At 49.0% G+C, this 15714-nt stretch overlaps 1 protein-coding gene and 1 long non-coding RNA gene across 2 annotated transcripts; both read left to right on the top strand.

Annotated features, from left to right (window-relative positions):
* The first annotated feature begins 8 nt into the window (after positions 1 to 8).
* Ahcy (S-adenosylhomocysteine hydrolase) lies at positions 9 to 15196 on the top strand. The gene is made up of 10 exons (NM_016661.3): positions 9 to 141; positions 5488 to 5678; positions 7108 to 7183; positions 8820 to 8969; positions 9580 to 9692; positions 10145 to 10352; positions 10430 to 10517; positions 10609 to 10726; positions 12163 to 12357; positions 13926 to 15196. Exons 1-10 carry the CDS (start codon positions 114 to 116, stop codon positions 14055 to 14057), a joined length of 1299 nt encoding a protein of 432 aa, NP_057870.3. The 5' UTR covers positions 9 to 113; the 3' UTR covers positions 14058 to 15196.
* Gm39966 lies at positions 332 to 3462 on the top strand. Its single transcript, XR_866885.2, has 2 exons — positions 332 to 556; positions 800 to 3462. It is a non-coding gene; the product is annotated as a predicted gene, 39966 (long non-coding RNA).
* Positions 15197 to 15714: the final 518 nt, after the last annotated feature.

The following is a 15714-nucleotide window of genomic DNA, read 5'->3' as shown; positions in this document are numbered from 1 at the left end:
GAATATTCAAATAAGAAGATATTTAAAGACGCCGGCGCCAGGCGTAGATCCCTGCCCCGCGCCGCCCGGCCCCCTTCACTGAGTTCATCAGTCCTAGCGGAAGCGCCGCCAGCATGTCTGATAAACTGCCCTACAAAGTCGGTGAGTCCCAAGGGTTCAGTCCTCCGTGGCGACTCGGCTCCCGTCCTGGGTTTGTTGTCAGTACCGACCTGCGTCTTGTTTAGGTGGCGGCTTCGGGGCGCCCCGGGACCCCTAGAATCGCTGGCCTGGCCGCGCAGGTGCCCGGGGATTGGAGTCCACACGCCGCCGAGAGCCAGGAGTGGGAAACGGCCGCGGACTACAAGTCCCGGCGTGCCCCGCGGTAGGCGCCCAGAGCGGCAGCGCGGGCTGTGATCTTTGGTCGGGCAGCGTGCTCCTGTCGGAGAGACTGGCCATTGGGAAGCGGCCCTAGAGGCCCAGACCCTGGCCCTGGCGTTTGGCGGCTTGGGTGGCCCCTAGCAAGGGCCCACCGTCTTCTGGGCCTTGAGCAGGGCCGGAGAGAGCATCAGTGTTCTAGGTGCTAATGAGGAGAGGCCTGGAAACGGCTAGTCTCGGTGCAACGGGAACTTAGGGTCCCATCTGCTCAATCTCTGGGATATCTAGTGGATGTCTAGAAAATTTGGAGTGGTTAGAAATTACTGTTCGTTTTGTCCCGATTATAGAAAGCTGTCTGAGTAAACACACCTTAACTTGAGCGTTTACAGTGGGATGGGCACTGCCTTATAGCATTATTCTAGACTAACCCGTCTTATTATTGTAGCTCTCCATGGAAGGAACGGTTTTATGTTTACAATGAATATCCAGAGGTATAAAGGGCATTTTCCCAGAATCTTGTAACTGGAAAGCAGCTGGTTAGAATTTGGACTCAGGACATCATGACCTCTAAGCTCATCTCTTCCACTGCTGTCTGTATACAAGGCAATACACTTGAAACAACCCTAATGGAATTTCAACACAATCCAATTCAAACTGTGCCTAGTGACACAAGCTTGTAATCCCAGCCCTGCTATCACTACTGAGGCCAAGGAATCGATCAGCTCATTTCAGAGGTCAGCCTGGGCATACAGTGAATTCCAGACCAACCTGGACAAGATGGGGAGACCCTATCAAAACAAAACTACAAACCAAACAAACAGAAAAACAAAGCAATTCAGGCTGGTTAGCTTTTAAAATAATTTCAATACTCTATTAAATTGGAAAGGGTCCTCAAAGGGAGATGAATGCTATCCCATTACACAGGAACCTAGGGAAGTGGCTTTGCAAATTCTTATTAAGATAGTTAATCAGCCAGCAGGGCAGTTTATTGTCTCCACTGGGTAGATGCTAAGACTGAAGCCCAGAGAGGTTTAAGTCAGTGTTGTCTTGGCGGAAGAGCTAGAATGGAGGCTCGACATACTGTGTAGGGAGGGATTGGGAGGGGGGGGGACCACAGATTGTATGGATGAAGATTGGGAGGGGGGGACCACAGATTGTATGGATGAAGATAAGGCTGGGTTCTTGCCTGTGTAAGGGTGGAGGCATGATTTGCCCATCAAGTAGGGTATGCTGTATGCTAGACCTTACTCGTTTGGCATTTCCTATGATCCTTGGGCTCAGGTTCAAGTTGATTCTCCTTATTTTGAAGAAGTGGGTTTAGAAAGGGTTCCACAGTTCCGTCTGGCGTTATGGGCAGTAGTCAGTTACCATGTGGGTGCAGGGGCTTGAACTCAGGCCCTCTAGAAGAGCAGCCAGAGAGCTCTTAACCACCAAGCCATCTTTCCAGCCCCCTCCTTCCTTTTTCCCCTCTATTTCATTCATTATTTCTTTTTCTTTTTCCTTGTCCTGTACCATCTCTTCATGAATTTTTGCTTATTTATTTTTTTTGCAGCTGGTATGGCCGGTAGACATTTTCTGACTCCTCTGTGCCAGGGCCTGCTGGTCACTGGAGGTATTGAGACCCAGGCACACGGCTGAGACAGATAGGCCCGTATGGTATAGTGTTAGTTTTATGTGAGGAGATCTGCCACTTTTCTCTCCATGGCTACCAGTCCCCAGTCTCATCTCTCCTCACAGGTCTGTGATCTCCTTGCTCCCATTTTGTTTTCCTGCTTTTTGAGCCTCAGCTGGTCTTGAATTCCATCTTCCTTTAGCCTCCACAGCACTGTTTATAGGCACATGTTGCTACAGTTGGCCAGTAGAATCTTTTCTAAAGAGAAATCTGGTCATCAAATAACACCACCTTTGAACCTCTGTAGGTGACCTACCTCACTGACAGTAAAGTCCTGATTTATTTTAAAACCCCTGTTTGAGTCAGTCCACCGATTTTTAGGTTTTTTTTTTTTCCTTCTCATTTTGTTATATGTGTCTGGGTGTTTTGCCTGCGTGTAGGTCTATGCACCACGTGCATGTGATGTGGACAGGGGCCAGAAGAAAGTGTTGGGTCTCTGGAACTGGAGTTGTAGACGGTCGTGAGTCTCCATGAGCTGCTAGGAATTAAACCCTGGAACAGCCAGTCCTCTTCACCATTAAGCCATCTGTTAAGCCCCTCAATTTTCAGATGTGTTGGAGCATATACTGGACCTGGTACTTGGCATGAACCTTCCAGGTTAACTGGCTGTGTTAAATTCCTGCGATGGGGGAGAGATCCGTGTGTCTGAGCAGATAGTGAGGAGAATAAAGTGGAGATAGAAACAGTTGGTAGACAGGAGTGGGGCCTGAAGCCCAGGTAAGGGTTAGGATTTTAAACTTTTAAAAAGTTTCCCACTGGACTATAACCAAGAACTTGCTATGTGAGAACAAAGGGGACCATGAAGCTGCTTTGTTGGCCCAGTTGAGAACTAGTGCTTTAGACGAGCGTGAGATGCTCAGTCAAAACCTTGCTGATGGAGGTGGGGGTATGATGACCCACAACTTTAACCTCAGTCCTCAGGAGGCAGTGGGAGGCAGTTATCTTTTGAGTTTGCAGCTAGCTTGGTCTACATAGTGAGTTTCAGGACAACCGAAGCTATATGATAGGCCCTGTCTCAAAAATAAAAGAACCCAGCAAAAAGAAAAATGGGACAGAGGCAAAAAATGGGAACGAGAAATTTTACAAGGTTTTGGTCGGAGTGGTTGGTTGAATGGTGGTTTCATTTCCTAAAATGGGAAGATTGAGGGTGTTAGGCCAAGGAGTCTGGAGGGCTCGTACTTGATGGTAATAATTGGACATAAGTCTAGAGGTGCTGAGTCAGCCGTTGGATTGTGAGTCTCAAATTCCTGGGAGAAGTTTGCACTGGCGGTAAATACGTGGGCGTCATCTGCACAGGGAAGGTATTCACAGCCATTTGGCTAAATGCCGAGCATTGGATAAGAGCTACTATGGATCCCTGAGGGTTCCTAGAGTTTGCCAGATGAGGAGCAGCCAGGAAGGTAGGAGGGAAAGCACAAGAGAGAATCGGATGCCAAGGAAGGAAAACATTTCAGAAGTGAGGGAGTCCTTAGTGGGGCCCCTGCTCCTGGGTACCTAGGTGATCAATGCAATGGTAAGATCTGAAGGGGTGAGACATGGTGGGGAACCAGGGACAGCTCATCTTTTGCAACAGACAAGAATGTCTAGTTAGCCACAGATGGAGTTTGTGAATGGGAAGTGAATGATTCTGAACCCTTAGTGATTTGTGACGTCATGTTATCAAGGGAACATGGATGGGGAAAGATGTTTAGGGAGAGGAGAAGGGAAGCAAACCTACTGGGAAAATGTAGGATTGCTGGGATGCACCAGTTTACCTCAGGGTCCCCATTCGTAGTAAGCAAGGTGTCTTCCTGTGGCTGTCGGTCTCCTACCTGGTTCAGTGGCTTAGGTACAGTGGAGGGCTGGCTCTAACTAGGTGGGAACTTTGTGGGGTTTTGTGGTTGGTTGTTTTTGAGACTAGGTCTCTGTGAAGCTTAGAATGACCTCAAAATCATGGCAGGCTTTGTAACTCAGCTTCCCTAGTGCTGGGGTTACGGGCATGAAGCCACTCACCCTAGCTTTAAGTGGGAGCTTTGCCTAGCCAGGTCTCAGTCTTAGAGAGCCTCAGATGGACAGTGGAGATCGTGAAGGGGGAATGATAAGGAACACTAGAAATTGACTAAATTCAACGGTTTGGAGTTGGGAATCTATAGGGAGAAGGGACATGGCCAGAGGTGGTTATTTGAAGTTCAGATTTCTGAAGGAGCTGTCATTGTTGATGTCCTGGGGAAGTGGTGTGTGTGTGTGTGTGTGTGTGTGTGTGTGTGTGTGTGTGTGTGTGTGTGTTGAAGGAGCTGTGTTTGTGTAACTCGAGTGAACCCTTCCGTAGGGGTGGAGTGTTGACCTTGGGAACTGTTTGTAGTGCTGGAGGTTCAACTTAGGACCTTGGACATACCCTAGCACTGCTCCTTTGAGATTATTTAATGCAATTTAGGAAACAGAATAATGTATTATTGTTGCTATTGTATTATTATTATTATTATTATTATTTTGAGACAGGGCCTCATGTAGCCCAGGTTGGCCTTGAACTTGCTGTGAAGTCAAGGATTCTCTTCCCCTTGCCTCCATCTCCCAAGTACTGGAATTACAGGCATGTTCTACCACTCTTGGCCTGTGTATTTGTTAAATTATTAAACTATAGCAGCCTCCTCTCTGTTTCACCCTCCGTTTCTTAGGGTGATTGGGAAGACCTAAGGTTCCTCTAAAGATAAAAATCATGGCCTTGGAGGGGTGGCTCAGTTGGTAAGTTTGCCTGTCTTCATAAGCGTGAGAACCCGTGTTTAGAGCCTCAGCACCCATAAGCAAGCACTTATAATCTCAGTGCTAATGAGGCAGAGGCAGGAGGGTCTACCTAGCCAAAACAGTGAGCTTCAGGTACAGAGGGAGATCCTGTCTCAAAAAGCAAGACAAGAGAAGCTGAGAAAGGCACTTCACAGTGACCTTTAGCCTCTATATACATGCTCATACGTAAAGAGAGGCTGTTGTCCTTTTATAAAATAATACACCTGCTGGATTTGACTTTTCTGGGAATGTGACCTAGAGGTTTGTTGCTGGAACTTCCAGCCCTAATAAGCCCCTATAACAGATACATAGTTTAAATATATTAATTACAAACCATATGCCCAGACTGGTCAGATCTGGTACTGTTCTTACTCCCCAGCTATAGGACCCCTATAAACTTACTTGCAGTTTCTCCCAGACATTTGGTTCTGGTCCATTGCAGCTTCCTCCATCCTCTCTCCTTCTTCTCCTCCCTACCACCCCCTCTCAAGCGAGCATCCAGTCCCACATTGACAGGTGACATTGTGAGATCCATAGTTCTAGAGCTGATTTTCCAAGGAGCACTTCTCTTTGTTGTGAGTGACAGTTCGCCCAGCCTGAAGGCTGTAGGGTTACACTTGTATTGGTCCTTATAAGGTGAAGGCACTTCATGGTTAATGGGAACAGGTTGCTCATGTAACTTACCCATTCTGTTCCCGCAGCGGACATCGGACTGGCCGCCTGGGGACGGAAGGCTCTGGATATAGCTGAGAATGAGATGCCAGGATTGATGCGCATGCGGGAGATGTACTCAGCCTCCAAGCCACTGAAGGGTGCTCGCATTGCTGGCTGCCTGCACATGACCGTGGAGACTGCTGTTCTCATTGAGACTCTCGTGGCCCTGGGTGCTGAGGTGAGGCCCACGCTCTCTGACTCCTTCAAGTTGCTTCCCCTCTCTGACCTCAGCCATGAGTGAAGACTGTACTGGTAGGAGACCTAGCTTGCAGAGCCTTTTCTGGTCACCTTGGTTTTCTCTCCATTCCCTATTGCTGCTGCTCTTGGGGGCAAATAGTCTTTCGTCTCCTGCCTGAGAGTGCTGGTAGAAGACCCCCACCCCAATACTCCGTTTAGTCATCCCAAAACACTCCCATTGGCCTTCCTTGGGCCAAGTGCTTTCTGGACAGTCGTGCTGCTAGAAAGGTAGAGTGCTTTGATTGGTTGAGCCTGTATTATGTATATAAGATCTTAAGGAGAAGGGGCCCTGCTAGAGTAGGACAGCCAAAATAAGAGTTCTTGAGGGCTTGTATTTGGGAACAGCGTCCCACTGTGTCCTCTAGAGTTCAGGTTAGGCGTAAGCTGTCTTCCTGCCTCAGCCTCCAAGTACAGAGGCTTGGATGCTCTTACCCGTCCCCACTGACCTTCTTTAGATTTGTTCTTGTTTTATGTGTCTAGATGTTTCGCCCACATGTACATTTGTGTAACACTTGCTTCCAGTGCCTGAGCAGGCTTGAAGTGTGAGCCACCACGTCGGGGGTGGCAACTGAACCTGGATCCTGGATAAGCTCTTCTGGGTCCTGCAGAGTACTCTTCACTGACTCTCTCCAGCTACCATTGCTGTGTTTTTATTTTTAACATTCAGCTTGCTGGTGACCTGATCTCATAGCTTTAAATACTGCCTGTGTGGTGGTGACGCCTTGCCACGTGTACAAGCCTGACCTGAGCCCCCGGTCTTAGATGTCCAAGTATTGGATAAGCCACTTGGCGATCAAGTGCACAGTCCAGACACACTTGGTTTCCTGTCCTCCTTGTCCTGAAGTCTTTGCCACATCACCTCTCTCCTTGTTCACATCGCAGTAGAGTATCACATAAGTGCCTGGTTCCCACAGAGTCCAGAGAGGGCATCTGATCCCCAGGAGTTGGAGTTTGGAGTTTTAGGTATTTGTAAGCTTCATTGTAGGTACTAGGAATCAAGTCTGGGTCCTCTAGAAGAGCAGCAAGTGCTCTTAACTGCTGAGCCATCTGTCCAGTGGTGTGTGTGTGTGTGTGTGCGTTGAGTCAGAATCTCACTGTATAACTCAGGCTGGCAAGGAACTCCCCATATAGCTCAAGCTGGTCTTGAACTCTAATCTTCTTGATACTGCATCCTGAGTCCTCGGATTATAGGCATACCACTATGCCTGGGTCAGTGATTTATTGTTTTTTGTTTTGTTTTGTTTTCTAAAGCTCTGGTGCTGTTTCGTAGCCACTCACTTGCACAGAGTCCCCACTGTTGGCTTTAGGGCTTTCCTTTCCCGGTCCCTAACATCAGTGCTTCCTAGCCTTGTTTTCCCCGGCCCTTCTAGGTGCGGTGGTCCAGCTGCAACATCTTCTCTACTCAGGACCATGCAGCGGCTGCCATTGCCAAGGCTGGCATTCCAGGTGAGTGGGGTCACTGGGGTATGCGGGAGTGGATAAGGCTCTCTGCTTTTTTTGTGTTTCTTCTACTGAATCCTGTAGTAATAAGCCTCCATATGGTAGAGAGAGGATCTTAGCCTAGAGGATCTCACTGCCAAGAGCAGCTTTGCCCTTCTACCTCGTCTCAATCCCATGGAAGATACTGACCCACCGAGCTGTGTCGTGTCCAAGGGAAGTATCTTATGATTGGGAGCCACATGGTGTAGAGGTAGAGGGTTCTTAGAGGAACCCTATGGGTCGTAAAGAACTGCCTAGGTGTAAGGCAGAACGAGAGTCTCAGAGGTGCCCTGGCTGGTCCAGTAGTCTGGGGTATGAGAAAGGCAGGCTCAAGAACAAAGTCTTTGTCTCAAACTGCTGCAGAATATGCGTGTCTTTCTGGCCTGCAAGCAGGGACTTGCTAGATTCAGTGGTGATTAAACAAAATACAAAAATCTTCATTAGGGGGCTGGAGAGATCTTTCAGCAGTTAAGAATACTGGCTGTTAGTCCAGAGGATCTGGGTTTGATTCCTTGCACCCATGTAGCAGCTCACAACTATCTGTAACTCCAGACCTAGGAGACCTAATATCCTCTTCTGGCTTCCTCAGGCAACCAGTCAAAGACATGACATGCTTGCAGACAAAACACTTAAAGATTTGGTGATGGTGGTGGGAATCCTGATGAGCTATAGGTAGAGGGCAGAGGGAAGGTGCTCTATAGCCTCATAGGGCTGAATGGCCTGTCAGCAGCTCTCCCACCTTGGCTAGGCTTGGCAGCCCTCGGTCAGAACAGGCTTCACTTTCTACAGCATTATCTTCTTCAGTGTGGGGAGGGAGGCAGCTGGCTGATGGGCTGGTGTCCTGTGCAAACAGGTGATGCCTGGGATCCGCACAGCTGTGTAGTGGCACTCGCTGTGAGGCGCACCCACCTGCCAGTACCCTGTTTCAGGTGCTGCTTTAGAGTGCTGGGCAGAGTCATGCACATCCTAGACCCTCTGGGAGGTTTCTGTGAGTGGTGATGGCAGCGCCTCCTTGGGGTTTGCACAAGGGAACATGGGGATGGGTTACAGAACCTGGCACAGCAGATGCTTCACCTATAGTCGCTTCTGCTGGGGCACTGTGGCTAGCCATCACCTGAAACTACCCATCACAGAGACTGCCAGGCCCTTCAGACCTTTCAGTGAGGAGCAAGTCCAGGGTCCTGCCTGATGGAACCCAGTGATTACAATGTCCCTTTTGGTGAAGTCCTGTTCTGTGTGAGCCAGTATCTTACTCCATTGAACCCAGGCAGGAGGAGATACAAAAGGAAATAATTATTTCTAGACACCTACATCTAGCGTTGTATGAGACCTCTGTCTCACTTGACTTATGCTATTGCAAGCCCCATTTATAGAAGAGGAAACTGGTAAAGTGAATTTTTCAAGGTCTAGCCGGAAAGTTCAGAGCCAGCCAGGGTTTGAGCTTAGATCTCTCTAGCTTCAAGCTGCGCAGTTCCCACCATTGTGTGGGTACAGGGGCTGGACATACCTAGGGATGGGAGCTAGGAAGGAGATGGTATTGGCTTTGTTGGTAGAGTTCTCTAGCGCCTCCCTGCCTGCTTCTCATGTGCCGCTTCCCCTGCAGTGTTTGCCTGGAAGGGCGAGACAGATGAGGAGTACCTGTGGTGCATTGAGCAGACGCTGCACTTCAAGGACGGACCCCTCAACATGATTCTGGATGATGGTGGTGACCTTACTAACCTCATCCACACCAAATACCCACAGCTTCTGTCAGGTGCGCAGGTGGGGTGGGCACTGGTAGCCTGAAGGTATCTTGCTCCTTCATAGACATGAGGCAGTGGGCCTGGCTGAACTCCCAGATCCATAGGACTGGCAGACAGGAGGTTCCTGCAGGCAATGGCCTTCTAACTTGTGATGTGAAGCCAGGCTAACTGAGGGTGGGGGCAGGGCTGGCTGAGTTCATAAGCCACAGTCAATGTAGGGCAGCTAGGAATGGCTGCAGAGAAACAGAGTTGTTGACTGTGTGACAGGGAGGAGAGGATGGAGAGACAAAGGCCATGGGGTAGGAAAAGATTGACCCTATAAAACCTTGGCATGACTGACTAGTAAATGAAGGAAGCCTTCTCTTGAGAATATTGTAGGATCTGATAGGACATCTGGGTGAAAATGATGTCAGGCACTAGGACATTGGTGAGGAGGTGTGGGGAGGTTGAGTCATTAGCCTGGTAGGACTGTGGATAGAGTGCATCAGATGACACCTCCCTGGGTGACTGGGTGAACCTTACAGTCAGGTACAGAGATGGCAACAAGGGAGGGGGGGACAGCAAGGAGTCAAGAGGGCTTTTGGTAGAAATGTGTTCTATGACGCTCTTTCTCTCATTCAGGCATCCGAGGTATCTCTGAGGAGACCACGACTGGGGTCCACAACCTCTACAAGATGATGTCCAATGGGATACTGAAGGTGCCTGCCATCAATGTCAACGATTCTGTCACCAAGGTGAGCCCTGGGGTAGTGTCCTCTCTGGCTGTTGGTGCTCAGTGAGCTTAGGAGTGAATCTCTGAAGAAAGGTGTCCACGCAGGGTATGGCTTGGGACATGAAGCTCTTACTTAGTCTGAGGGTGGTAAGCGCCTTGAAGGGAGAACTACCCAGTAGGTCACAGCTGCTTCAGGTATCATGGCTTTGATTATCAGGAGCTATAACGTTAAACAGAGTCTTTGACCCAGCAACCTGTCCTAGGCATTGACTCTCTAGAACGGCTTCTGGACCAGCAGAGATAAAGTCTGAGATAGTCTGGGAGCTGATGAGGATGAGGGACGTGTTGGGGCGTTTTCTAGTGGAAATTCTTAGGGAGTCAGCCCAAGCAGGCAGGTGGTCTCAGCGCAGTCTGGGACGCCTGGTTTCAAGGCATTGCCTGCCCCCGTTGTCCCCTTGCTCCCTCTCCTTTCAGAGCAAGTTTGACAACCTCTATGGCTGCCGGGAGTCCCTCATAGATGGCATCAAACGGGCCACAGATGTGATGATTGCGGGCAAGGTGGCGGTGGTGGCAGGCTATGGTGATGTGGGCAAGGGCTGTGCCCAGGCCCTGAGGGGTTTTGGGGCCCGAGTCATCATCACCGAGATCGACCCCATCAATGCACTGCAAGCTGCCATGGAGGGTATGATAGGGTCAGGGTGGCTGTGGGGCTTGAGGAGAGGGAGGCCATGTTTGATAACACATGCTTAACGCCTGCAGGCTATGAGGTAACCACTATGGACGAAGCCTGTAAGGAGGGCAACATCTTTGTCACCACCACAGGCTGTGTGGATATCATCCTTGGCCGGTAGGTGCCAGGCGGGAGGCCTAGGGAGCAAAGAGGACACGGCTTGGGACTGCTCTTGGTCTCTGGTCTCACGGTCTGGGCTCCCTCACAGGCACTTTGAGCAGATGAAGGATGACGCCATTGTCTGTAACATTGGACACTTCGATGTGGAGATTGATGTGAAGTGGCTCAATGAGAACGCGGTGGAGAAAGTGAACATCAAGCCCCAGGTGAGAAGCCCCAGCCTCGCTCCGTGCTGGCAGGGCAGGGCTGAGGAGGAGGAGTGGGCTTGTCGGTTGCCCACCACAGACGCTGTTGCAGCCTAGAGAGCGGTGTGTGCCTTGGTAGAGCTGGGTTTGAGGAATCAGAACTGAGGCTGAGGCTGCTGAAGCCCCCAAAGGTGTCAGCAGTTGTGTCACATGGTGACCTTGCTGTTTCAGAAAGCCCACTTGTGCTTGTGCGTGAAGATTGCAAACAGTGGCAGCCAAAGAGACAAGACTCTGGGGGTGCTCATAGCTGGGCAGGCTTGCGGGCAGCCAAAGGGCAGGCATGTGGGCTGAACTGGCAGCAGGGCCAGGGTGGGGGAGGACCGGAAAGGGGCATTGCATTTCTGCCTACGCAAAGTAGGTCTGTACTGAGAGAAGGGACAGCTCTGCTGCAGAGAGTCCTTTTAGGTATATACAACTTTTTATTTAGGTTTTATTTATTGTTGGTTAATTTATTTTATTTCTATAAGAGTAATGTCTGATTATAAGAGTAATGTTCCTTGAAAACTTTTTAAAAAGATTTATTTATGTAATATGTACGTGTGTATGTATGTACACATAAACACACACTCTGCATGTATACCCACAAGCCAGAAGATGGCATCATCATGTGGTTGCTGGGAATTGAACTCAGGACCTCTGAAAGAGCAGATAGTATTCTTAACCACTGAGCCCTTGAGAATTGCTTTAAGTTAAGCTCTTTTCTGCCTTGTAGAGCTGGATATTAAACCCAGTGCTTCCATAAGCTAGACAAGCCCTCTGATATCAAGTGAACTATATCCCCAGCCCTGCCTTCAACCTTCTATATACATGTACATATATATACATGTGTGCTTATGTATGTAAGCACATGCATACTTGCTTGTGGAGATAAGAGGACAACTGAGTTGATTCTCTACTATGTGGCTCTTGAGGATTGAACTTAGGCAGCAAGCAAGCAGCTTTACCTACTGAGCCATCTCCCCATCTTGCATTCAACTTTTTAATGGCAACTGAGAGCATGAGATCTGGCCTCAAACTGTCCAGGCTCAAATTGCAGCCACTTGTGAGTGTGCAGCTCTGAACAGATGACTCAGCCTTATAAACTTCAGTCTCAATAGGGGAAGATGAAGTACTAAATGATAGTCATGTACGTGCAAAGGACTAGGTACAGAGTATAGTTACAGTAATAATACCACTAGCTGTTACCTTCCGAGTCCTACAGAATGCCAAGTGCTTTATAGGTCTGAGTTCATTAAGTTCTCACAACAGACTTGTTAGGGCATTGGCGACTCTTAGCTGTGTGTGCTGGCTCTGAAGGGCGGTGGTTGGGGGCATTCCAGGCCATCTCGTGAAGCATGGGAGGTGAACAAAGGCACGGGCAGTGCCCACCACCTTACCGTTGCCCTGGGCCCTTGCAGGTGGACCGCTACTGGCTAAAGAATGGGCGCCGCATCATCTTGCTGGCTGAAGGCCGTCTGGTCAACCTGGGTTGTGCCATGGGACACCCCAGCTTCGTGATGAGCAACTCCTTCACAAACCAGGTGATGGCACAGATTGAGCTGTGGACCCACCCAGATAAATACCCTGTTGGGGTTCACTTCCTGCCTAAGAAGGTAAGCTCTTAGCTTTACTGTAAGCCAAGACTTATGGGCTGGCTCCTGGGCTCCCTGTGCAGGCTTGCTAGAGTTTATAAAGATATGTCTGTCTGCCTTCTTAGTTGTCATCCAGAGTCCTTGGTGCTCCCTGGAGCACACACAGTGGAATTGGCTGTGGAGTGTGACTCACCAGGTTTGGAGCTGTGTCTCCGTTCCTCATCTGTAAAGTGAAGGCAAGAGTTCTCTCCTTAGTGATGGCGAGCCTCTCCCATGTTTACACGGATTGGCAGGAAGTTGGTAAAGCAGGCTGAGTGGGAACTGAAAAGTTGGAGAATATACATGCCAGGCAGAGGGGTCTCTGCCACTCAGCTGTCACCAGCCTAGCACACAGCTCCAGTGGACAGGGCTTCTGAGCTCTCTCAAGAGAAGTCATGTGCTGAGGTCTTGATATGAAATAATTTAAAAATATATGCAACACATTGTAGTTAAAAAAAATGAATAGGCCCCATTTGGTTTATTCGTCTGTTTGGTGTTTAGACAGGATCTCATTATAGCCCTGACTAGCCTGGAACTTGGCTGGCCTTGACTCAGGTCTGTCTGCTTCTGCCTCCTGGAAACTGGGATTAAAGGCACAAGCCTCTATGTCAGTCTTGGGTTGGTTGTTGTTCATTTTTGTGGTGCTGGACATGGAGCCCAGGTCCTTAAACTGCTACACAAATATCCCTTAGCTGCATCCCTAGTACTTAGCCGGGACAACGGGCCACGTTTCTGCAGGTTTATTAGGTACCTTATTTAATGATGACAGTAACCACCACTTACTAAATTACCCCCTTGAACCAGCAGTCTGAATGTCACTGATCTTTAGGGCAGGTTCAAAAGGTGGGTATTTGTTATGTGTGCCCTACAAATGAGGAAATCAAGGTTTAGAGGCTGTGTGCTCTTCTGAGTTTTTGGAAACCCAGCTCTAACTGCCCAGGAGGTCACCACTTCTGTAGCACACCGGTGCCGGTGCTGTGAGAGAGAAGGCGGGCATCCCAAGGAGACTGCCCAGGCAGAGGAAGCCTCCGTTCCATTTCTGATGTGGACTCCAGCCTAGGCCCACCTTGCATCTAGTTGAACCCAATATCAGTTTCTTTAGGCTCTTCCTCTGTTAATAGAGGGATTATCCTTCCTCTTTCTTGGGGATGTCTGCGCAGCTCTGAGGAACAGTGGACATACAAAGGATTTGGAACGTAAAAGCACTCTCTCCGTCTGGGCTGGGCTGTAGTCATTGTCCTGCCATTGTGAGGTAGGACTTGGTAGAGAGTGTCCCTGTTGATAATAAAATATGTCCTGTTCATTCCAGGAAGCATTGTGGTTAGTGCTTTGGTTAGAGGAGGTGAGGAGATGTAATTGGTGGTGCCCAGAGTGATCTGATGGGTGTGCATGACTCTTCTGATGGGGAGCACTGCAGCTGGCCATGAGGAGAGAACGAGGGTAGCAAGGGTAGTGCCACTTGCCAGCTCCCTGTCAGAGTAGTGTGTTGGCTAGATGCAGGTGAGGGTACTAGAGCATGATATTAACTCCTGGCTCTTCTGTTTCTGCAGCTGGATGAGGCGGTGGCTGAAGCCCACCTGGGCAAGCTGAATGTGAAGCTGACCAAGCTGACTGAGAAGCAGGCCCAGTACCTGGGCATGCCCATCAACGGCCCCTTCAAGCCTGATCACTACCGCTACTGAGTGCTGGGGCTGTCCTTCACCTTCCAGCTGCCATCCTTGTTCCGGGCCCTATCTCTCGTTCCCAAGAGCAAATGTCACCAACTTTGCAGTAGCCTGGACAGTGCTTCTCCCACACAGCCCTCCCCTTACACCCTCTGGGGCTGGTCACTCTGTCTTTGACCTCTGCTGTATCCCTCATACTGTTCCAGGTGTGGAGGGGGAATGGAGAGGTACCTGGTAGGCATCCACAGGGGACATGATCTCAGAAGTCTTGGAAGTCCTGAGGCTGGATGTTGCTAGTGATGGTCACAAGCCATGCACCTTATCAATGAGACCCTCACTTGGTCTTTAGATCTGTGTGCCTGGTTTGCAGATCCATTGGTTTCTCAGTCCAGGACCCAAGAACGAGCTCCACCAAAGAGCAGGAACCCCTGGAGTTTGAAGGCCCCCGAGAGCTGGGCCTTTTTACTGTTGGGCAGTCTCTTAAACCTCATGATACTGAGTTGGTACTTTTTTTGGTCCCTATTTCACAAGGGTTAGGATAGATTAACCAAGAAAGGACAAGTGACAGACTGAAAGGGGCTGGAAAAACAAAGAGGAAAAGGCCTGTCACTTCTGTATAGTTGATGGTTCCTGTCACAAGCCCAGGTCACAAACAGATTAATTTGTTTTATAATGTTTATATGCTATTTAGAATGTTAACAAAGGAAGGTGGATAAAATACAGTTTCTACTGCCTAAAGAATTTTGGCTCTATTAAAATGTAAGTGTGTGGCTGGAATATGTGCATGTATGTGGCTGACATATGTGCATGTGTGTGCAGACACTGTACCTGTGATTCTGGAGGACACCAGATGTCCCATCGCTTTCTTCCATATTCCTGAGACAGGGTCCCTCACTGGACTAGAGTGAGGCCATTTCTGCTCTTCCCAGATCCCTCACCCTAGAGCTGGGGTTAAAGTCAAGCATGGCCATGTGTAGCTTCTACAAGTGCAAACGGTCTTACCCACTGAGCCATCTCTTCACGGATCGCATAATGTGAATCACACAAAAAAGTATGAGAAATTGAACTCCCTCTTATTTGCCCAAGTGATCAATTTACTGAACCCATTTGACCTGGAAAGCAAATAAAAACAAGCCCCGTGCACAGGATGGCTAAAAGCTGGTCTAAGTACCCTCTGTTGACTGAAGAGCCTGGCAGAAATGCTAGGGAATGTGAGGGCTAAACGTGGGTGGCTGGGATGTCCAGGTAAGGACGGGTTCTCACGGAGTTCTAGGACAGCCAGGACTACACGGAGAAACCCTGCCTAAGGAGCAACAACTAAGGAGCAGGGTTTTAAGGTTTTTGTTTGTTGGAGAGACATGGTCTAAAGTGGCTCAGGCAGGCAACTGTATAGCCAGAGTGACTCCATTTCTGGTCTTCCTGCCAATGTGAAGTGAATATCGGTGTGCCTGTAGGTCAGAGGACGGCCTTGTGAGGTCCGCTCTTGCTTTCTTTTTTTTAAAAATTTTTTATTTTTATTTTATTTTATTTTTTTTAAAGATTTATTTATTTATTACATGTAAACACACTGTAGCTGTCTTCAGACACTCCAGAAGAGGGAGTCAGATCTTGTTACATATGGTTGTGAGCCACCATGTGGATGCTGGGATTTGAACTCCAGACCTTCGGAAGAGCA

The sequence above is a fragment of the Mus musculus genome, chromosome 2, assembly GCF_000001635.26.
Source record: "Mus musculus strain C57BL/6J chromosome 2, GRCm38.p6 C57BL/6J".
NCBI classification, from domain to species: Eukaryota; Metazoa; Chordata; class Mammalia; order Rodentia; family Muridae; genus Mus; species Mus musculus.
The sequence above is the reverse complement of the archived record's forward strand: the minus strand, read 5'-3'. Positions and strand labels throughout refer to the sequence as shown.

Bases quoted from the DNA above. Each gene is read 5' to 3' on its own strand.
- Ahcy (NM_016661.3), top strand. From the start codon at position 114: ATGTCTGATAAACTGCCCTACAAAGTCG. The intron at 7,184-8,819 runs GTGAGTGGGGTC...CTTCCCCTGCAG, and splicing joins TGCCAAGGCTGGCATTCCAG to TGTTTGCCTGGAAGGGCGAG. The intron at 12,358-13,925 runs GTAAGCTCTTAG...CTGTTTCTGCAG, and splicing joins TTCACTTCCTGCCTAAGAAG to CTGGATGAGGCGGTGGCTGA.